Source organism: Muntiacus reevesi, chromosome 19 (genome assembly GCF_963930625.1).
Source record: "Muntiacus reevesi chromosome 19, mMunRee1.1, whole genome shotgun sequence".
In the NCBI taxonomy this organism is placed as follows: domain Eukaryota; kingdom Metazoa; phylum Chordata; class Mammalia; order Artiodactyla; family Cervidae; genus Muntiacus; species Muntiacus reevesi.
The window spans coordinates 26,474,978-26,499,159 of NC_089267.1; the positions used below are offsets into that span (position 1 = coordinate 26,474,978).

At 34.9% G+C, this 24,182-nt stretch overlaps 1 protein-coding gene across 25 annotated transcripts in view; it reads left to right on the forward strand.

Annotated features, from left to right (window-relative positions):
* TRDN (triadin) overlaps positions 1-24,182 on the forward strand; it is a 392,562-nt gene that overhangs the window by 260,153 nt on the left and 108,227 nt on the right. For 20 of the 25 annotated variants that reach the window (XR_010659958.1, XR_010659959.1, XR_010659960.1 and 17 more), the window contains 6 exons: positions 7,429-7,458; positions 8,181-8,198; positions 11,342-11,374; positions 11,493-11,519; positions 13,982-14,008; positions 21,086-21,133. Coding sequence is in view for 19 of the 25 variants with exons in the window: in XM_065911840.1 (XP_065767912.1) it covers positions 7,429-7,458; positions 8,181-8,198; positions 11,342-11,374; positions 11,493-11,519; positions 13,982-14,008; positions 21,086-21,133 (183 nt within the window). In the remaining 6 variants the exon portion in view is untranslated. Of the gene's footprint in view, positions 1-7,428; positions 7,459-8,180; positions 8,199-11,341; positions 11,375-11,492; positions 11,520-13,981; positions 14,009-21,085; positions 21,134-24,182 lie in introns of those variants that run through there. The other 5 variants (XM_065911854.1, XM_065911857.1, XM_065911849.1 and 2 more) reach the window with 4 other exon arrangements.

Sequence of the window (24,182 nt, forward strand, 5' to 3'; positions counted from 1 at the left end):
CCAAAGAGAGACTTCACCTGATGAACTTAAATGGGCAAGGAAGACTTTATTCAAGACTGCTGCAAAGCGGTCAAGTGTGTTTACAGTAGGAGAAATTGAACTCTCAACTTTAACTCTCAACTCCTACTTGGGGTAGGAGCTAGTCAATGTGATGAGGTCATCTAGATTTCCTAATTGCTGCCTGGGAAATTAGGCTCCTGCCCTTCCTCAGAGACTGGCATACAGGACTGTGCATCTCCTTTGATGATTATATTTCAAAGTGATATCTTACAGATCTTGAGAAAGGTATTTCTGGTTGTAAAAGATTTATGTTTCAAAAGGACAGAGTAAGAATTTACAATTTTCTAAAGTAAATGCTCTGATAGAAGGGAGGTCAGGGGCCTGTAGTCAAGAAGGACACTGTCTAAACTTTATTCAAGCTGAGGAGAGTATTAAGGCCCTCTAAATCTCTGTGATTCTATTTAGAGATATTTCTAATGCACATCCTGACTACTCTTAGACAGGGTTTCTAGATATCACCCCTGTTCATTAATCTAGGCTTATTTTCTCAGTGAAAAATCACGTGTAGAGAGAAGCAATCACTTCTGACTTTGAAAATGGCAGTTATATTCTAATTAGTGTTCATCTGATCTGAGAAAAATAAGAAAAGTGTTATATTTTAAATTTAGTATCATCAGAATTTTACATAGTCATAATAACTTGGGGGTCACATTCTACTTCTGTTAAACCAGAATCTAAGAGTCAATAGATCTGAGAAGGAGAAACTGTTTTAGTTGGTTATTACTATTACAAAGTATCATAATAAAATCAACTAATACATATTAATGTACTTATTTTCAAGGCATATACATCAGTATACATATACACAGGAAATATTTCAGTGCATTTGGGAAATTATATCATTTATATGATCAATGTTGTGGCGTGTATACAGAGATCTTACCAGAAAAAAGAGTAAACTCCTGACACAGCTTTTGACAGACATTAGAACAGAGAGGTACAAGGAAGATGGTCTCATAGCAAGTCCTCAGAGGCTCATCCCCTTACATTCTAGAAGGACACAAGGCATCCTGCCAGACTTAGAATTAGCTGTGGCTCAAACCTTTGCCTGAATGGCATGTATACTTAGAACAAAAGTTGCCAGAGCACCGTAATGGAGCCTATGTCCTATACTCTCCCCCACTTTCTTCCTTTAAGTATTTTGTATTTTATCTATGGTAAACCACTTTCAGTGTTACAGATACAATGTACTGCTATTGTTCCTGCTATTATCATAATAGATCTTGCCCTTGCCTTTTCCTTCTGTGAATGCTCAGTGTTTTTAGGGCTCAAGATAAATTCTCTTTCCTCTGGAATGTTTGATCCTCCCAATTAAATAGTTTTTCTCTTTCATTTATAGTCTCCCTTCAGAGTTTATGTGCACCTCCTTACTATTATTTACCTTATGCTCCTTGTACTTCCTATTATTTGCATCATTATCATTCTATTATAATTGACTTTAAGTCTTTGACTAAAGGGACCATGTCTAATTCACTTTTATCCCCCACAGGGACTAACACATTTCCTTAGTTTTTACATTACTCAACAAATATTTATTATGTGAATGAATCAGTAATATCTAGGAATCTTAAGATAAATATTGTAGCCACAAGAAATATGAGCAGGCACTTAAATTTTCACGACGCAGACAAGGAAGGATTTTTTTTTTTTTCAGTTGGGAGTTATAAGAAAAAGATCAAGTATCAGATTGAGGAACAAAGTTTCCGTTTCAGTTCAGTCACTCAGTCGTGTCCAACTCTTTGCGACCCCATGGACTGCAGCACACCAGGCTTCCCTGGCCATCTCCAACTCTTGGAGATTGCTCAAACTCATGCACATTGAGTTGGTGATGCCATCTAACCATCATCCTCTGTCGTCCCCTTCTCTTCCCACCTTCAATCTTTCCCAGCATCAGGGTCTTTTCCAATGAGTCAGCTCTTCACATCAGGTGGCCTAAGTATTGGAGTTTCAGTTTCAGCATCAGTCCTTCCAATGAATATTCAGGAGTGATTTCCCTTAGGATGGACTGGTTTGATTTCCTTGAAGTCCAAGAGACTCTCAAGAGTCTTCTCCAACACCACAGTTCAAAAACATCAATTCTTCAGCACTAAGCTTTCATTATAGTCTAACTCTTACATCCATACATGACTACTGGAAAAACCACAGCATTGACTACATGGACCTTTGTAGCCAAAGTAATGTCTCTGCTTTTTAATATGCTGTCTAGATTTGTCATAGCTTTTTTTCAAAGGAGCAAGCATCTTTTAATTTCATGGCTGTAGTCACCATCTGCAATGATTTTGGAGCCCCCAAAAATAAAGTCAGTTACTGTTTCCATTGTTTCCCCATCTATTTGCCATGAAGTGATGGGACCAGATGCCATGATCTTAGCTTTTTGAATGTGGGACTTATATTACACTGAGCTTTTTAGGTCTAGGAATTTACTAGTCAATTTTTAACAATTTGGGGCTTCCCAAATGATGCAGTGGTAAAGAATCCACCTGCCAATGCAGGAGATACAAGAGATGTGAGTCTGATTCCTGGGTCAGAAAGATCCCCTTGAGTAGGAAATGGTAACGTGTTACAGTATTCTTGCCAGGAAAATTCCTTGGACAGAGGAGCCTGGTGGGCTACAGTCCGTGGGATCACAGAGTTGGACATGACTGATCACACACACACAACACACACATTAACAATTTTATCTTAAGCGTATATTGTCCTAGCTGCTACTTGAGTTGCACTAGCAGATCTAGATAGATCTCATTCATCTATAATCAACTTCACTGATGAAATTCTAGGGGCTGGAAAACCTGTTTCAACACAGGTTATGTTCTGAAGGATACAGCTCCATTGAGAACTAGCCAGATAAGATTTATTATTTACTGTAATTAGGGCAAGACTGAATAGAGTTGAATGCATGTGAGAATTAGTCCTAAGTTCTAGGACTACATCATTGAAATTTGAAGAAGAGCCATGCTTAAAAACAATGCAAAGTCCCTGATATTGTAATTGAATAAGGATGTCAATTGGCAAGTTCCATACACACACACCCACAAATGGTATACTTCATTACCTGGTTTATTAGCCTATCAGAGAGTTAGTTTTTCCCTTCAATCCCAATTGGAATTTCATTTTTCTCTGGCATCATTATGAACATAATAGAGCATACCTGTTACACGGCTAAAGTTGAGTGAGTGATGAACAGATTGCAAATACATCAGTGCTTTTAAATCACAGCTGCTGTGGGCCTTCATGTTCTTACTAGAAGATTGTTGTTCAGATTATTGGGCAGATGGTCTATAGGGAGATATATTCAGCAAGTAAGTCTTTATAATATTTTAAGCCATCTCAGCAGGATGCTGAGACAGCATAATGAAGTTTAATAACATGAGTATTGAGGCCTGGTACTAATGGCTCTTCAGGGTCAATATGTGATCTTCCAGTTTCAAGCTTTGTATTTTTGGTTTCTCGCGTATTTACCTATATACTGCTCTGTTGACTCCTAACCAAAAGACTTGTAATTATGATGACATTTTAAGTACATTTTACTGTAGCTCCCAGTTCTCACAGCAAATATATTGAATTTTTTAAAGACCAACTTGATTAGATCAATCAATCAGATTGATCCAATTAGATAAAAAATAACATGACTTGTTATTTTTTACATTTCTACTTCATGAAATATTTTTCTCTGTTTCAGTAAGTGATATACTTTACCTGACCCTGGAGTTCATATTATTTTCTTTATTTTGTTACAGAACAATTGATATCTAATACAATATTTTATTTTGGCTTCCCAGGTGACGCTAGTGGTAAATATCCTGCCAATGCAGTAGACCTAAGACATGTGGGTTAGATTCCTTGGTTGGGAAGATCCCCTGGAGGAGGGCATGGCAACTCACTCCTGTATTCTTGCTTGGAGAAGCCCATGGACAGAGGAGGCTGGCAGGCTACACAGTCCATAGGGTTGAAAGAGTTGGACAGTGTAAGTGAAGTGACTTAGCACACACAATATTTTATCCATTCTTACTACCAGAGAAAAGGAAAACAGATTACAAACAACGGGAATTCTAGACTTACCCACATTGTATTAAGCTTTTCAACCCACCCCATGCCAGCATCTAGTTTAAAAACAGAGGGACTGAAAATAATCTAGTTCTAATAAGCCCATTTTATCCTCTATCTGTTCTACCTTTCTTCCCCAGCTTTATCTTCAATTGCAGTTCTGAATGACATGTGCCCACCATAATCTTTCTGTGACTTGCTTTAGGATGCACTCTGGGCTCAAAAGATTGTTCGATGAGGATCACAGGACCTCTCAGGGAGGAATCCTATTCCAGTATAGAGGAGCCAAACTATTTAATAATTCATTTTGACCATTGAACTATTCACACTTTCAGCTCGTGTAATATAAGAACATATGTCTCCAAGTAGAACTGACATTATAGCTAAATATACAAGTAAAATGACAAACGGCATTTATTGCATTCTTGTATGGAGTCGTTTATGTAGTATTTTTCTAGTATTTGAATTACCTACTTACCTAATTAGGGTATTTACTCATGAAGGAAATGAATAAGAAATTGCTTGCAGAGCACATTTGTTTTAGGTCACAAATTTCACCCACTTCATTATACTTCCTGGTGAGAAACTGAATAACAAGAAAAAGATTGTTTTTTGAGGGTGAAGTGGCAGGTATTAAGAAAAATTTAGTCAAAAATTCTTTTTACTAACGATGCTAAGCACAGTGGTGTTTAATAAATATTTACTGAATAAGTAAGTATAGAGTTTCAAGGATATATTGCTTAAAAATAAGGTTTGTTTTTCTCTTATACATGAAATATAACCCTCTTACAGAAAAAAACAGAAATTCAGAAAGAAGTTGCAAAACATCATTTTAATGACTGCAGTTTTCAATTATGTGTATATACTATGAATCCCCTGAACCATTCTCCTACTCTATGGAGGGTACTGATTAATATTCTCATTATTTAGAGGTATAAAACAGTGTCAGAAACAAAGCATCTTTCTATGAGATAGCTTTGCATTTTTCTCCTTGGAAATCTATAAGTGAAATTATTGCTTCAGAAAGCATGCTCAATTTAATCACTTTCTAGATTTTTTTTTCCCAAGTTGCTCTACTAAAATGTGTTTTCATCTTTCTACTTTTATGGAATTAGATTATTATTTTCACCACACTGTTTCTGTTGTTGATTATCATTTTCTCATAAAACAATTCAGTTGACCATCTAACTGCCTTTTGTGAACAGTCTCCTACTCACTGTCATTTTCAAACATTTTAGGTCCATTTGTAAATACAATCATAATCTGTCTATATCACCAAAAAGCACACAAATCCATTAGCTAGCCAAAATGTTAGTAAATATCTGTTGCTGTAGCTTCTAAGCCAAATAATTGTCAGCCAGAGAACAGTTTACTTATCTTTTGCAAGTGCCAATTCATTGTTCATTATTATTATTCTATTTTCAGTAATATTCAGAACATTCCAAAACTAAGTTACAGAAAAGGTAAAAGAAAGAAAACATTACAGTATACTAACACATATATACGGAATTTAGATAGATGGTAGCGATAACCCTATATGCAAAACAGAAAAAGAGACACAGAAGTACAGAACAGACTATTGAACTCTGGGGGAGAACGTGAGGGTGGGATGTTTTGAAAGAACAGCATGTATATTATCTATGGTGAAACAGACCACCAGCCCAGGTGGGATGCATGAGTCAAGTGCTCGGGCCTGGTGCACTGGGAGGACCCTGAGGAGTCTGGTGGAGAGGGAGGTGGGAGGGGGGATCGGGATGGGGAATACGTGTAACTCTATGGCTGATTCATGTCAATGTATGACAAAACCCACTGAAATGTTGTGAAGTGATTGGCCTCCAACTAATAAAATAATATTAAATAAATAAATAAATAAATAAATAAAGGTAGCCAGAAACAAACAAAAAAAAAATCATGTGTGTCTGGAGCCCATTATACAGAGTGAAGTAAGCCAGAAAGATAAAGAACATTACAGTATGCTAACACATATATATGGAATTTAGATAGATGGTAGTGATAACCCTATATGCAAAACAGAAAAAGAGACACAGAAGTACAGAACAGACTTTTGAACTCTGGGGGAGAACGTGAGGGTGGGATGTTTTGAAAGAACAGCATGTATATTATCTATGGTGAAACAGACCACCAGCCCAGGTGGGATGCATGAGTCAAGTGCTCGGGCCTGGTGCACTGGTAGGACCCAGAGGAGTCGGGTGGAGAGGGAGGTGGGAGGGGGGATCGGGATGGGGAATACGTGTAACTCTATGGCTGATTCATGTCAATGTATGACAAAACCCACTGAAATGTTGTGAAGTGATTGGCCTCCAACTAATAAAATAATATTTAAAAAAATAAATAAATAAATAACAGAATTGCCTTAAAAAAAAAAAAGAAAGAAAGAAAATAGAACAAAATATTCTAAACAAAAATTTAAGTTAAGGTGCCTCTATCCCCCCAAAAAAGAAAGAAAGATGCCTCCATCCTAAAATATAGAGAAGGAATTGGTCACCCACTCCAGTATTCTTTTCTGGAGAACCCCATGGATAGAAGAGCCTGATGGGCTAGGACCATGGTGTCGCAAGAGCTGGAAATGACTTAGGGACTGAACAACAATCCTAAGATAAACATGTTTTTAAAAACTTGTTTTTAATTTCAAGTGATAGGAACAGATAGTTTCATGGTATAAATACTGGAAATAGTAAATTTCTCAGATATAGGCTGAATACCCAAAAGACTAAAAACTAAAGAGATGACTTTTGATCACTGAATGCACATTACTACATAGCAATTACTAAGTCGATTTTGTGTTCTTCAGTAACCCATGAGCCATCATCTCCTGTTTCTTTTCATTATAATGGGAGTCATTTCATGTTTGTATTGGAGATACATCAGTTGAAGGAGAGTACTGTGCATTTCACCTGGATTGCTGTAGATTGAACAAATGAAGAAATTGCCAACTAAATTCAGGGATTCCAAACCATCTCTACTGAAATAGTATATCTACTCAATTTGACTATTTATTAAAAGGTCATCAGCTTTGATAGATACAATGTACTTCTTTGTAAGTTACATATGAATATCTTCCTTCATATTTTTCTATATTTTATACATCTGAAGTTTCTAGTTTCTCAGTTCCTACCTTATCCTAATAATCCTCCTCTCGAAAATACAATAATTTCTCTTTAAACCCCATGTTCTAGAAATACATCATGCAATCAATCCATTTCATTGAAAATGATTTCAGAGTATATGAACATTTTGATGTGCACTTATCAGTTGTTGGTTTTTCTTGTCTGCTTTATCAATAATTTATATTTGTGTTTTCAGATTCCAAGAAAACAAAAACACCTACAGAAGGTACTGGGAATATTTCCTTTTTCTGTCTTGTGTTTAATGAACTCCAAGCAGAATTCCTTTTTAAAGGATTCCCGTGAAAGAAAAAAATATATATGAGATTAAAAAGAGAGAGAGAGAAATATTGAGAAAGAAAGAGAAAGAGTTGAGTCTTTTTATTGTCTTTACTGACAATAATTCTATGAAAAATAATTGGCAGTAATAAAAATAAATACTGCATATGCTTGCTTTTCATATTAATTATTTTCAAAGATGTTTGCTGGACAAGAAATTGAGCAATGTTCACTATCAAGCATTTATTTTGCTAGAAAGCATAAATTTAATTAATCTTGGATATACCATCATCAATGAAACTGAATCATTTAAGTCTTGAAGAGAATGGTAAACTATTGGCAAGTATACATGTGTCCTCTATTTGTATGTGTTTATGTGTACAGAATATTTATATGTTCACATGTATTTAAAAAGACTACAATACATAATTCTTTTAAATGATTAAACAGTATCATCTTAGATCCATTGTCAAATAATGCTTTACAGTCAACTTATGGAAGCACCTATAATAGTCAGCAATACCTCAGGTCAACACTTAACTGTGACATTTAAGGGGAGAGAATGGGGGGAGGGATTGAAAAAATTAAAATCAAATCAGTGTGTTGGGGGAGTATATTTTATCTTTGACAATTTCATGAGCAATGGTTTTCTATTTATATTTCTTTCAACAGAACTACCCAAGGGAAAAAGTAAGGAAATGCATGCAAAGTACATACTTTTTTCTATTTACTTACAATTATTGGCTTGCTGTTATCCTTAAACTTGTGGTTTTGGATCTTCCTTTTCTATGTTTTGTGCATGGGGACTTTCTATTTTTGTCAGAATGAAAGAGTGTACAACCCGGGGAGAGGCTGGTCAGAGTGAACTGAAAAGCATGGCACTCTAATTTCTTTGAGTCCTGTTCAAATCCATGCAGTCATCTAATAATATCCGAGTCATCACCAAAAAATATAACTTTGTTCCATTAACCGAAAGGGTATTATGTTAGTGTAAACGTACTCTCTGTAATCTGGTTAGTTCTGTAGTTAGAAAATAGAAGGGAAATTCTTTTTCAGGCTAGATTTACAGTCTCTTTCCTGCTTGCTTTCTTCTTGTAATCCATAAATATTTTGGTATGTTAACATGATATATGACGTTTTGTCCATAAAATGATTCTTTTTCCCTATAAGCACTATGAGCTCTGTGAGACTGCATTGTTTAGGATGCATGACTTAGGCTGCACCCAGTGTTGCTTTAACACATATTATTAAAGCTTGCTTGCCGACAGTTCAGTAAAGTTTGGTGCTTTGAGGTTGTATCTTTTGCAGATGTATACTCTTCTCTGAAGATATGGGGTATGTTGAACAAACAGAAACAAAAATTACCAATTTAACCCTATTCAATTAGCCATTAAAAGCCATCAATTTCCCAGGATGTAGCACTTTAAAAATTCTAGGAGAAATTAAAAATATATTTAAAAATATATACCAAGTAGAAAAAAAAGATTTATGTGCACTTTGGTCTGGCAAAATTTAGTACATTGAGACTCCTTAAGTCATAACAGTGCTCTAGAAAGTCCTGTGAAGAGAATCATGAAATGGTACCGCAGCTCAGCCAGGGGGAGCAATCTGTCTACAGAGGAGTTTGTGGTCCTTCGGTCCTAGATTTCTCTGTGGGCACAGCAGCTGCCGGGCAGCGGCACAGTGATGTGGAAAACACTCTGTACACCACTTCTCCAGCAGGGAAATGCGGGACACCTGGAGATCTGAAAAATGGTATTAAGTGACATATTTATGTGACCTTAAGGCACGCACTTTATTACAATCTGTATGATTTAAAAGTTCCCACAGACACTGCAACTTCTTGATAATCTTCAGAGTATTGATATATTTGATAAATAAACATGCCTTCCCAGACATCTGTTAAGCATCCCAACTGTCTCTCTCCTTGGGAAGTTCTGTGGGTTGTGACTTGGACAGTAATAAGGACAGGAAAAAAGAGTTTTCCTCCATATAAATTAACTTATTTGCTCTAGTTTATCACCTGGACCTGCTTTTGTTGTTCTTATTGTCACATTTATTTATTGGATTTAGTGACTTTTTTTACTTCAAGCTTACTTTATTCAGTTATACTTCTCCAATCCTATATTCTTATTTTGCTATAACCACAACTTGTTGGTTATTTATTTTGTTTTGTTTTTCAGTTTAATACAAATCATGGTAGAGGAAATGGGGAAAGTATACATGGAACCTTCCTGTGTATAATTTTGTCAATTCTAATGATCTATATTTTTTCAAAATGAAAAGTAAAAACAATTAAAAATCAATTTTAAATATGATTTCACAGTCCCTGTAGATATAATGGTAAATTAATTTGTATTTATTAAGACAATTCCATAATTACATCTTGATTATCCCATATAATAAATGCTCAACAGCCTTTTCCTCCATATCATCCCGAATTAACACAGGTGTTTTTCTGCTTGCAGAATAATATTCTGATGTGATTGGAAGACCCTTATTTTAACTTTGAAATCTCACAGATAGTTCGTAATCGATTTTGATGCATACCCAAATCTACTTCCAGGATTTTTTGATTGTTATCACTTTAGAAATTTCTTAGAAATATTTTTGTAGTTGGTGGTTCAGCTCAGCAATAAATTAAGCAATGTATTTAATTACTCCATGTTTTCCAGACAATTTTTGGTAATGTTCTTATTGTATTGTTAACTAAGTCACCTGTGCTTCTTCCTATTGACTTGTAACATTTGGTCAAGCCATCCATTGTATTTGTTTTATTGTCTGCCTGCTATCTTGGGAGTGGCTAAATCAATCACTATACCGTCACAACTACAAGCCTGGTAAACAAAACTGTATACTTGAGAGATTGATGTGATGACCTTAGGAAATTTGATGACACTCTATGTTTCTAAAATAAAGTTCTAAGAACTCTTTCAGCATAAACATCTTCTAGTCTCAAACATATATGCACTAAATAAAACTTAAAGAAATCTCATTCTTTTTCTTTAAAAAATCAGATATTAATGTGTCTATGTTAAAGCACTTGACAATCATTTAAATTAACTTGACAAGCTCGTCAAGGCAAAATAAGTAAGAATAAAAGTGTAGATAATAGCACTTCATATAAAATTAGCACCTGCACTTCATATAAAATTAGTGCTTAGTTTAATATAAATGTCAGCTTAATCGTGAGGCCAGAATAATGCTTTGTCTCATATAATACTGGCAAAAGTGTGTTCTTAAAAAGAAACACTGTCTGAAAAGGACTCTGTAAGAAGCATTTGTCCTGAAAACAAGGGAATTGTGTTGTGCTTCTTCCTGAAAATTCTTAGTCTATTTTTAGTGCTTTAAATCTGCCTCAGCAAAGCCTTTGTCTTAGCTAAACAAATATCTTTTCAATACAAGAAAATTTCACCTTATAATAAAAAGTCCAGAGGAAATCTGTTCATCCTTATCTGAGGATTATTTTAAAGCAACTGCAATAATTATCCTTATTGCTTACTTTTTATCCCAAGTTTGTTTCATATTGATCTAGTCAGTAAGAAAATTTAAGCTTTTTCCATCCTTTATAGACCTTATGATAACTTTCTAGATTCTTATCCATGAAAAATTTTAATTCCTCTCATATTCAGAATATCTTTATTGCTGTTCTATGAGGAAAAACTGAGAAGAAATGGAAAAGCTTATTTTAAATATATGTCAATATTAATCTTCATGGCAGTTATTATTGGTGCAATACTACGCTAGTACATGTATGTGTCTTTGTCTTAGAACAATTAAGTTGGAAAATAAAATTGGAGTAATAATAATAAAGCACAAATAATGTATTTCAGAACAGGAAAAGAAAGAAAAACACATGGAACCAGGTAACGGTTTTTAAATTCCTCCATCCTCTTAATTTTGAGATATTAATTTGCAATTGAATGCTGAAATGCCATCAAATAGCATGGAATGTTAATTTTTTTCTTTTCTTGTTTGATTCAGCAAAGTCACCAAAGAAGGAACAGTCAGGTGAGTCAGACTGGGGCTGCAGGGTTCTTTCTAGCTGATGTCCAGGCTTTATTAATGCTGCAGCCTCAGACAGGGGGTAAGGGCCAAGACAGGGGGAACGGGCAGGAAATCCTTCCATCTTATGAGATGTCATTTTTCCTTGCTCTGGACATAGAGTTAATGTCAAGACCATGTAAGAAAATGGAAGTAATATGTTACATTCTTGCTACTCAATGTGTGTTCTGTGAACCAGCAGTGTAAGGGTCTCCTGAGAGATTGTTAGAGATGCAGAATCTCTGGTCCCACGCCAGACCCACTGAATCAGAATCTGCAACTCCCTAACATCCCCAGTGGATTTGTCAATGCAGTGTGTGAGAAGCCCTGTTATAGTCTAGTGTAAAAAACAAAAATAAAACCAAAACCCTTCCTGTAAATGCATCTGATATTGCTTTGTTTTTAAATATGAAATATTTAATTCTAGCAGATATTCTCAAAAATGTCCTTTATTGACACATCTTGAGTACTCAGGGTAGTTGCAGTGAGAGAAATAGATTATGTCTTCAATCTATTTACATTTGAATGAGGGGGAAAAAAACGAATTGAGAATCAGACAAGCAGAAAAACACACATACAAACAAACAAAAACTAAGAATTCAGTACCTGTAGATATCAAATGATTTTCTTAAAGTTTCTGGGCATTTAACTTGCCCTATCTGTTGTTTCAAATGAGTATAAATGTATTTCCTGATGAAGGAACTTTAATGATCTGTGTGTGTATATGTGTAGGTAATCATAGCCTCATATAATGTCCATTAGTCACTCCTCCCGTCATAATATATTTAAATGGAAATAGCATTTACATTAGCGATACATTAAAATAAAAATTGGGTTTCCCAGGTGGCACTAGTGGTAAAGAACCTGCCTGCCAATGCAGGAGATGTAAGAGACTCAGGTTTGATCCTTGGGCTGGGAAAAAACCCTGGAGGAAGGTACGGCAACCCACTCCAGTATTCTTACCTGGAAAATTCTATGGACAGAGGAGCCTAGCTGGCTGTGGCCCATAGGGTTGCAGAGTTGGACCCGAATGAAGTGACTTAGCACACATGCACAAAATAAAAACTGCAATATTATGTAAACAACCAGGCAAATCTACTAAATTACTTCTACCCCTATCACAAACCACAGCAAGTCAGATTCGAAACCACATTTCTTATTCTTCTTTCAGGTTTGTAAAACATCCTCAGCAAACCCAAATCATTTAGGTGATTCTCCAACTAGTTCCCATGGCATCATTTTATTTTTCATATAAAAACACTTAACATACTTTTATGATCATATTACCTTTTCTATTTCCCAGTTTAAATAGAAATTAGAAGATGAGGATCGTTTTTTATATCTTTATCCCCACAGTGCCTATTATAATGTCAGGAACATTTTGGATACTTGATAATGTTTGATTGGATGAAAAAAATATCAAATATGATAATATTTTTTGAAAAAACATAAACATGAATAACTCTTAAATAATTTAGAATATGTAATAATCTCACTTTCACCACATTAGGTATTCCAGGGTAACGTTCCCACCATTTGACCATAACATATATTCTTACTTGTGTACATATGCAGAAAGTTAAATTAGAGCATACATCAGAGAGATATAAACATGGAGAGACGTGAAGAATGATGATGGGTATAATCAGTTTTAAGAATTTTAATAACTAAACATTACTATCTAATATTTGACAAAATGCAGTAATCTAAATTTCTTGAAATTTTTTCTTGCAACTATTGGGTAATTTATTGATTCGTTTTCTTCTTTTCATACCATTTTGTAGACTTTAAGGAAACTGCACTGGCTTATATATAAAATCAGTCTGATTCTTATATAATTTAAAATGGAAAACAAAATGAATGAGTCATGAATGAGCATTCTGTGTTGGGAGAAGGTATATGAGTATCAGAAATCTGTGGTTCATGAAAGTAAAAATGACAGTTGCTCAGTCCTGTCCAACTCTATGACCCCACGGACTATACAGTCCATGGAATTCTCCAGGACAGAATACTAGAGTGCATTGCCTTTCCCTTCTCCAGGGGATCTTCCCAACCCAGGGATCGAACCCAGGTCTTCCTCATTGCAGGCAGATTTGCCAGGTGAGCCACAAGGGAATCCCAGGAATATCAGAACTGGTAGCCTATCCCTTCTCCAGCAGATCTTCCGGACCCAGAAATCAAACCAGGGTCTCCTGCATTGCAGGCAATTTCTTTACCAACTAAGCTATCAAGGAAGACTTAATATATTCAAAATTTATAAAAGAAAATAGCACAACATTGTATGTTCTTTTTCTCAGATATACTTTTTTCTTTAGTTTACAAGGCTATAATATAGTCTTTTTAAAAATGAAAATAGCTATAAAACTATTTGAGAGAGACCCAAGGAGACTTACTGATTTAGACCTTATTATTTTTTCTGTCCTTAACAGCTCCAAGTGAAAAACACATTAAAGCAAGTATGTTGACTAAAACTTGAAAAAACAAAAAGCATATTTCAGCAGCTTACTCATTTAACTTTCTGCTTAGATAATGCTAATGCTAATTTTTAAGGCTGACTTACCAAATGTTCCTTGCTCTGATTATGTGTTGTGTTAAACAAATATGCATACTTACTCAACCTTGTATGTTTTGTGAATCAGTTCTTAAGATTTACCTACAGAACTTTCATTTGTAAATGTTAATTTGTCTAGGTCATAACATCTTTTAGAATTGTTTGTATTTTTGTTTCCCATTGTACAGAATGATAAGTGATCTTTTCAGTGTTTTTAAACATAATAGGTAATTTTCCTAATGGTTAATCACTTGATCAAACCAGGAGGCAACATAATTTGTCTACCAGTGAAAGTTATTGTGTCTTTAATGAAATAAAACTCCCTACAATTTTATTATTTATTTATTACTCTTACAATATCATAATTTTTAAGGTGCTTATCCTCAAAATTTTTAAAATTTATATGTTTTTAATTGAAGGATGATTGCTTTACAATATTGTTTGTTTCTGCCATACATCAACATATATCAGTCATAAGTATACATGTGTCCCCTCCCTTTTGAACCTTAGATTTTTAATAACTATCAACTGGTAGCTGTAACATACTGTGACATTTGCATCTATGAAATTTTGACAATACACTAAAGAATAAATGCTTTTTTCTTTGTTGGCTTTTATCAATTAGATGAAGTATCTAACAGATTGTGAAAAATGGTGTGTAAGCTTAGAAAAAAATATTCTTTCAGCTTCTCTAAACTTTGTCTTAAGATCAAACCACGTTTTTATGCATGGTGTAAATATGTTTATATTTTTCTTTGATTTAGAGTTATATAAGTATTATTGATAGTACTAGTACAAAAAGAGAATACATGTTTTATTTACTGCCAGGTTTTTGAGAGCTTGTTTGGAGGTTCTAGCAGGGGAGCGCAGCTACTCGTATACCCTTGACCGAAGACCGGTCCTACTGCCAGGTTTTTGAGACAGAGTATGTCATTGGTGAATATATCAGAGAAAAATGGAAGATATAACGTTGTGTAGCTTGGTGTCTTTTTAAAAATTACAGTTGAAAGTGTTTACATAGACATTTTAGACCTTAAGGAAAGGTGTAACATGAATCTAAAATTCCACTTATGTTTTCATGAAAATTTTTACTTGAATATAAGCTGATTAGAACTTTGTATTACTGAGTATTTAGTATGCTAATACTCAGTCTGTAGAAATGCATAATCAAGAAAATATATAAAACAAAATTGATAATTTTGCTGCAGTGATTCAGAACTTTAGATTGGAGATTACTCTGAAAATGAACATTTTCTTCCTAGGAAAATGTGACATTTAGATAAAAATACTCATTTGCGATGAAAAAAAATTCTGTAAGTTCTGCTATCTATGAAACACTATCCAATCAAGTTTTGAAGAGATCAGCATCTTTTGCAGGAAATTAGCAAATTTAGCTTGCCAAATCATCTTAGACTCAATATAAAAGTCTCAAAAGAATTGATATCCATTTCCTTGTATAGTTGAATCATTTGAACTTGACATAGGCATTATCTCCCAGTATAGAAGTTAATTAAAAACAATTCATAAATTATTTAAAATCTCTGCTAGCAATGTGACGGTCCATTTCCCCAACTAAGAACTTGGTTTTTGTTTGTTTGTTTGTTTGTTTTGGGTTTTTTTTTTTTTTTGGCCTTGAAACCACACAACAGAAGAATATTTCCATAGCTTCCATATATGGTGAGCTATTTATAAAATTAATGCCTAAGTCATCTCATTACAAATACTATTGAAAATTCCTTCTGTTACTCACAAAGTATGGGCCACATAGTATTATGTATATAACCATTCAGGATATGATTTTACATTATCTTAAATTATGAGAGCAAGTGAGAAAGTGAGATGTATAGTTTACTATAAATTAAGTATTTATGGGATAAGTGAATTAACAAGGGAAGGTGAGATTGGCAGGACTAATGCAAATCTATGGAAAAAGTAAAAGGTAATTTGTCTTCAGCACTCAATTAAAGGAAATAACTAGAATGTGAATTGAATTTGTGGTGTAGAATTATTTGTTCTAGGTCCTAAGGAAATCAAGATTAGTATAAGAAAAACACTGGAGGACGTAGACTAGTTTGGAGCTATATCACTACAGGGTGGATGTTCTCATGGTGTCATGAGCTTGAAGAAAAGAGAAATCATTCTGGTTCAGTGATGTAGCATGCACTACGGAAGGGCACTTAATGCCTCCACGTGTAAAGTTATGCATCAGTGATTATGTGGATGGAGGAGGAGTGCCTTTTACCAACAGAGATGCCAAACCTAGATTTACAATTTCTGCAGGTCGATAAAGACTCCATTATAATTGTTATTGTTAAATCACTATGTTGAGTCCGATTTTTTGTGACCCCATGAACTGCAGCACACCAGGCTTCCCTGTCCTTCACTATCTCCCGGAGTTTGCTCAGACTCATTTCCATTGAGTTGTTGATGCCATCCAACTATCTCATTCTCTGTTGTTCTCTTCTCCTCCTGCCCTCAATCTTTCCCAGCATCAGGGTCCTTTCCAGTGAGTCAGATCTTCACATCTGGTGGCCAAAATATTGGAGCTTCACCTTTAGCATCAGTCCTTTCAGTGAATATTCAGGACTGATTTTCTTTAGGATGGACTGGTTGGATCTCCTTACAGTCCAAGGGACTCTCAAGAGTCTTCTCCAACACCACAATTCAAAAGCATCAATTCTCCAGCACTCAGTCTTTATGGTCCAACTCTCACACCCGTACATGACCACTGGAAAAGCCATAGCTTTGACTAGACGGACCTTTGTTGACAAAGTAATGTCTCTGATTTTTAATATGCTGTCTAGGTTTGTCATAGCTTTTCTTCCAGGGAGCAATAGCTTTTTAATTTCATCATTGCTATTGCCATCTGCAGTGATTTTTGGAACCCAAGAAAAAAAGTCTGTCACTGTTTCCATTGTTTCCCCATCTATTTTTGCCATGAGTGATATGCCATGATCTTTGTTTTTTGAATATTGAGTTCTAAACATTTTTAAACAGCTTTTTCACTCTCCTCTTTCTCCTTCATCAAGGGACTCTAGTTCCTCTTCACTTTCTGCTATAGGGTCATATCCTCTGCATATCTGAGGTTATTGATATTTCTCATGGCAATCTTGATTCCTGCTTGTGCTTTATCTAGCCCGGCATTTCACATGATGTACTCTGCATATAAGTTAAATAAACAGGGGGACAATATACAGCCTTGATGTGCTCCTTTCCCAATTTTGAACCAGTCCATTGTTCCATGTCTGGTTCTAACCATTGCCTTCTGACCTGCATACAGATTTCTCAGAAAACAGGTAAGTTAGTTTAGTATTTCCATCTCTTCAAGAATTTTCCACAGTTACTTGTGATCCACACAGTCAAAGGCTTTAGCATAGTCAATGTAGCAGAAGTAGATGTTTTTCTTCAAATTCTATTTTTTTTCTACAATGCAAAATGTTGGCAGTTTGATCTCTGGTTCCTCTGCCTTCTCTAAATCCAGTTGTACAACTGGAAGTTCTCAGTTCATGTGCTATTTAAGCCTAGCTTGAAGGATTTTGATCTTTAGCTTGCTGGCATGTGAAATTAGTACAATTGTGCAGTAGTTTGAACATTCTTTGGCATTGCCTTTCTTTGGGATTGGAATGAAAATTGACCTTTTCCATTTTCATACTGCATTAAAAAAATGCCTCAACACACCCAATTCTCCTTCTTGCAGTCCACTGCACATCCCCCCCAACTCCTTACCACCACATTGGATAATGATATAGGGGTTGATGATATGACTACTTATTTTCATGAAGGAAGGGGGTAAAACAAGTAGATTTTTAGATGCAGATTTTTTATACTACTCTTGGTGATCAAGAGGGAATATAGTTCACGGTGCTTAGCAAATACATTAGACATCACTCTCTTTTTCCAAAAGAACACTTCAAGGACGAGTATTCTTCAAACCTTTGTAAAGTACTGCCATACATTGATTTATTCCTCTTATCAAGGACAGCAGGGCTTTGATAATATTTTCTTGTGCATATTTGACCACCCTGTGGTCAGTTTGAATTATGAGTAAAAAAGATACCAAAGACCCATATCAGAGCCAAAGTCTAGTTATTTTTAATTGTGGGTCTAAATTTGAATTAAATAACAACAATCAGGAATTTTTCATTTCTTGGTTTTAGCACCACACTGGATTTTTGTGTTATGCTCAACCACCAAGCCCGACTCTGCTTATCACCTTAACTACATTTCAATGCCTACATGTGTGAGTCACACAACTGCACACATCTGTCTCTTGATCTACCAATATATGTCATGATCTTCCAGGAATATCCAGTATGCAGAATTTAAAACCTAAGTACCTTTGAATTTATTCAAATATATGACTCTAGAAGACTATTTGGGAACAGCTGATATTACTTAGAAAGTGACATGGCTTTTTTACTCAGTTTAAATATTCTGTCATGGAAATTGCTGGGGAAAAAGATCTATAGGCATGAACTAGTAGATCTGATATCAGTGAGATGTGTCTAGACCACAGGTTGCATGTCCTATGTGACACTGTATCTCAGTCATTTAGGGCAGACTGGGTTTATTTGTATTATTCCAGTATAATAATTTCTAGCAACTCTTTGCACCTGCTTAGTTTGGATGATAAATTATATGATCACTACCCAAATCACATATGATGCTGCCTGATTGAACTTAAAATAGCACTGATACAATGCCAGGTGCTGGTTTGGGAATTTAAGTACCATAAAAACTAGACTGTGATAGACCTGGGACTGATTTAGAGTGTAGGGCAAGATGTGCTTCTTGTTTAATCCTACTTATAAAGCCACAGTTGGTGTCCTGGGTGCCATCCTGAAACTGGAAAATGTCATGGTTCGGAGCTTAAGAATATTCATCAAGTTTGGTTCAAAGAAAACCAAGCTAGATAAAGGAGTACTAGCAGAAATAGAATCTGAGTTCAGTTTAGAACAAGGAAGCAGGGAGGAAGAGGAAAGAGTTTCAAAAGAGAAAATCAGAAATAAACTTTATGGAAGTATGAGCACAGCAAAATAACACTAAAATGTTTGACTATTGAGACAAGTGCAATGTGACTTGAGTCTTATTAATAAAGCAATCTCTTGATATTGTGTTTTAAACGGTAGTATGGTATTGGAGCAGATCTAAAGTTTTCCAGTAGAACAGGAACAAAAGAGATCTAAAACAATTCCACTTGATCAAAATCTGATGTAAGAAAGAACAGCCATTTCAATAGAGAATGGAGAGATTATTTTTGAGTATTGCTGATGCAGTTGGTATTTATTGCAAAGAAATAATTTATTCCTACTTTGTACAACTTCAAAATATCAATTCTGGATGGTTTAGAAATTGAACAAAACAAGGCATTAAATAAGTATAGGAAGATATATTTTTATATTATTTTGAAATACAGTTGAATCTCAAAAATTACATGCAAATTCAAGTCATAAAAAGTTTAATATATTTTATCATATTAAAATTAAAACCAGTCAATAGATACCATAAAGAGATAAAAGACAAGCTACCTATTTGGAAAAGATGTTTGTAGCCTGTATTAGTAACTAGAGATTAGTAGTGAAAAAAAACTCTAAAAAAGGACAAAGAACTTGATAGAATAATGGGTAGAAAAAATGAATAAAAGATATAAGCAAGTACCAAAAATAGAACAAGAAAGACACAAAATGGCCTAAAAATATATCAAAATAGATTTAGTGTGTTAATAATAATGAAAATTTTCTTAAAATCACAGTAATACTATTTTACACATATCAAATTGACCCCATTACAAAAATGGAGGAAAATGTTCATTCTGGTGATGGTTATGCTATGAAACAATAGAAACTCTTACATATACTGTTGGTATGAATGTAAAACTTTGGAAAAATATGGCATTTATTTAAACAAGAGCCAATGCTATGACCTAGCACTTTCACTTCTAAGAAAATTTTTGCACATTGCACCAGGATTCATATGCAGGAATATTCATAGCAGCATTATTTATAATAATACAAAATTGGACAGGGCCCAGTGTTCATTGGCAGGGGAATGGATAATATGTAGAATATGTATACAGTGCGGTACTACACAACAGTGAAAGCAGTCAACTACAGCTACTCATATCAGCATGACTTGTGTAAAAAGTTTAAGTGAACAGTGAATCAAATAGGAGAGTGACAAAAACACGAGGGGAACTCTGCTAGTAGGGTCTATGGCAGAGGTTTTGTAGAGACTACCTGGAAGCAAAGCGAAAAAAATATTAATTGGCTGTGATGTATATTGCCTTATTTGGGAAAACTTAGTTATTTGACTCTTAACGATAATTGCTCTTGAGTACCATTTTCTTGATTCAAGAAAAATCTTGTTGACTCTGCCTTTGGTTTCTTTCAGACCAGTAAAGGCACTAAAGCTGTTAAAATCTAGTAGACCATCTTGTTAAACTATTTTAACACTGCATCTCAGCACATTTTGAAGGAAGCCAATTACAAGAATTAAAAATATATAATTCAATTTATATATCACTAAACAATAAAACTCAACCTGTGTATATTGGTCTTACCTTTGTTTGGAGATAAATTCATGTAATAAAAAACTACAGAAAAATAAAGAAATGATTTATACAGAAATTAGGGCAGTGATATTCTGAGATGAAGAGAGAGGTATGCAATGAGTAGTAAGACAAATGAGAGGTTTCAAAGGCTTTGGTGATATTTTATTACTTAAGCTTACAGGCGGTTGGAAAGGTATGCATTTTTCACAAGGATTGTATCTTGGAAGAGAACTTCTGTATTACTTCACAATTGGTTACAAAAAAATTCAAGCACATTAAAGCTACATTTTCTCTGCTGCTTGCTCTGCTCTTAGGTACCACATACATTTTATCCTTTAGGTAGTTTTAGTCTTGTCTGACTTCAAATACCCTAAGGTATTGACCTGGCATGTCTAATATCCATTTCTTGTTCTTTAATATCTGAATTTACAGAGACTGAACGAACCAAAGAAGAGGTTGGTTCTGCCTCATCAAAAAAAGGTCAGTGCAGCTTAAAGAAAAAGATGTCATGACTATAACTTCTTTATGCTAAAGTTTCTAACTTAATGTATTGTTTAATGCTTATCAGTTTAGTTTAGTCGCTCAGTCGTGTCCGACTCTTTGCAACCCCATGAATCACAGCACACCAGGCCTCCCTGTCCATCACCAACTCCCGGAATTTACTCAAACTCATGTCCAATGAGTCAGTGATGCCATCCAGCCATCTCATCCTCTGTCGTCCCCTTCTCCTCCTGCCCCCAATCCCTCCCAGCATCAGGGTCTTTTCCAATGAGTCAACTCTTTGCATGAGGTGGCCAAAGTATTGGAGTTTCAGCTTCAGCATCAGTCCTTCCAATGAACACCCAGGACTGATCTCCTTTAGGATGGACTGGTTGGATCTCCTTGCAGTTCAAGGGACTCCCAAGAGTCTTCTCCAACACCACAGTTCAAAAGCATTAATTTTTTGGTGCTCAGCTTTCTTCACAGTTCAACTTTCACATCCATACATGACCACTGGAAAAACCATAGCCTTGACTAGACGGACCTTTGTTGGCAAAGTAATGCCTCTGCTTTTTAATATGCTATTTAGGTTGTAAGCATCTTTTAATTTCATGACTGCAATCACCATCTGCAGTGATTTTGGAGCCCCGAAAAATAAAGTCAGCCACTGTTTCTACTATTTCTCCATCTATTTGCCTTGAAGTGATGGGACTGGATGCCATGATCTTAGTTTTCTGAATGTTGAGCTTTAAGCCAACTTTTTCACTCTCCTCTTTCACTTTCATCAAGAGGCTTTTTAGTTCCTCTTCACTTTCTGCCATAAGGGTGGTGTCATCTGCATATCTGAGGTTATTGATATTTCTCCCGGCAATCTTGATTCCACCTTGTGCTTATTCTAGTCCAGCGTTTCTCATGATGTACTCTGCATATAAGTTAAATAAGCAGGGTGACAGTATACAGCCTTGATGTATTACTTTTCCTATTTGGAACCAGTCTGTTGTTCCACGTCCAGTTCTAACTGTTGCTTCCTGACCTGTGTATAGGTTTCTCAAGAAGCGGGTCAAGTGGTCTGGTATTCCCATCTCTTTCAGAGATGCTTATAGAAGAGCCTTATTTATTGATTTTACTATTTCACTGATACGGAACAAAGTCACTTTGCACAAGATTTGTAGTACCTATGTTAACAAGGCTTTGTCTTCAATACTCTGATGCCAAAATTTTTTATTCTTTTAGGGTCATAATCTAAAGATAGTAATTATAGTCCAATTGTAAGTTCGTTTTTGAAAATAAATTGAAGAAATGCAACTGTGTAAACTCCACAGAATCCAATCATCTAGAGAGCATTCAAACTCATTACAGTGATTTGTAAGTTTAGGGTTTGAACAAACAGAACTTTGACTAGTAGAACTTCCATGAACAATGTTCACTTTATGTAAGAATAGTGTAAAATTAGAAAATACATTCCTTGGGATGCTTGCCTGGAAAGAAACACATTAGGAAGTTTGGAATTTAAGTTTTTAAATCTATTTTTCTTGTTATATCTAATCAGAAGCAACCATTTTGTGAATATTAACTCCTCTTAGTTGATACTCTAAAGAATATCTTTAAGAACATTAATATATGTTAATAATATTCAGTATGATGAGAAATTTATATATTCTCCATTCAAAATAAACTGGGATAATATTGAAATTTGTGATTTTGTTTTACAAATAGATATGAAATCAGTAATATATCCAGTATCTTTGGAAGAATCTCAAGACACAGTTTAGCAACCCTGTCTTCCACACACACATATACAAACACTACACACATACCCTTTTCCATGTATGCCACTAAAATGACTTAACATTTTTCTTCTTAAAAGCTCTTTATTGCGTATGCTCTTTAGGAAAATATGTATCAAGGCTATAGGGAAATATAAAATATATATGATACATATCCACATTCCCAAGCTTTATATATATATATATATATATAAATGAAATATATATATATAAATGTATACACAGACATATTGATAAATGTATATATTAGTTAATCAAGTAAACTATAAATTTCTATGTTAGTTATATAAATTAGTGTATAAGTTACTATACACATGTATATACTGATGAAAGACAAAAAATTAAAGGATACTTAAAGGATATATAAACTGTACTGTAAGATAATACTTAATTAGAACCAGTTGAATTATTTAATGGGTTTGCTTTTTCAAATATAACTCTTCTTATTATTCTGAATTTATAGTAGATAGAAATAAAATCTGTTTCTCAGACAGCTTTTTTCTTAGTAACCTAGTATTTGTGATGTCATTTTTGAGATAAGTGACCATGATACCTGTTTCATTAACATGTTTTACTAGGTATCGATTTGCCATAAGTGGCAGAGCCTTGAATTTATTGAAAGCCCTTATTAATATATGTCATTCTTTTATGAGGTCTTATTCTGAAATCACTTTCGCTTGTCTGCATTAAGTGTAATGTGTGAGTAAAATCTGGGTGCTTCAGAATGGATAATTCCATGGTGTCAATAACAAGGCTAAGGGTCTAAATACAGTTTCAGAGAAAGTCATAATCTAGGCATGGATTCAGGGTACATGGATCTAGTAAGTAACTATAAGGTAAGGACATCTATATATGTTAAAGCAAGAACAAAAGGAAGGCAGAATTGTGTTCAAAATCTTCAGCTGTGAATGAGACCAGTGGGATGTCCAAGTAGCAGTTATATGGATTTTATCTGGAATTAGATTTCACATATTGAGCCTCAAGAAATCTTTGATTGTCAAGACAGTCTGGAGACACAGTTAAGAAGGAAAGATTTGAAAACTAGTAGCTGACCCATGCACACAGACTCTTGAATCACTTGGAGCCTAGATATTTAGAGTAGAAATATGAGCACACGTAATATGGAGTTCCATAATAAGGCTTCCCTGGTGGCTCGGAAGTTGAAGCGTCTGCCTCCAATGCAGGAGACCCGGGTTCGATCCCTGCGTTGGGAATATCCCCTGGAGAAGGAAATGGCAACCCACACCAGTATTCTTGCCTGG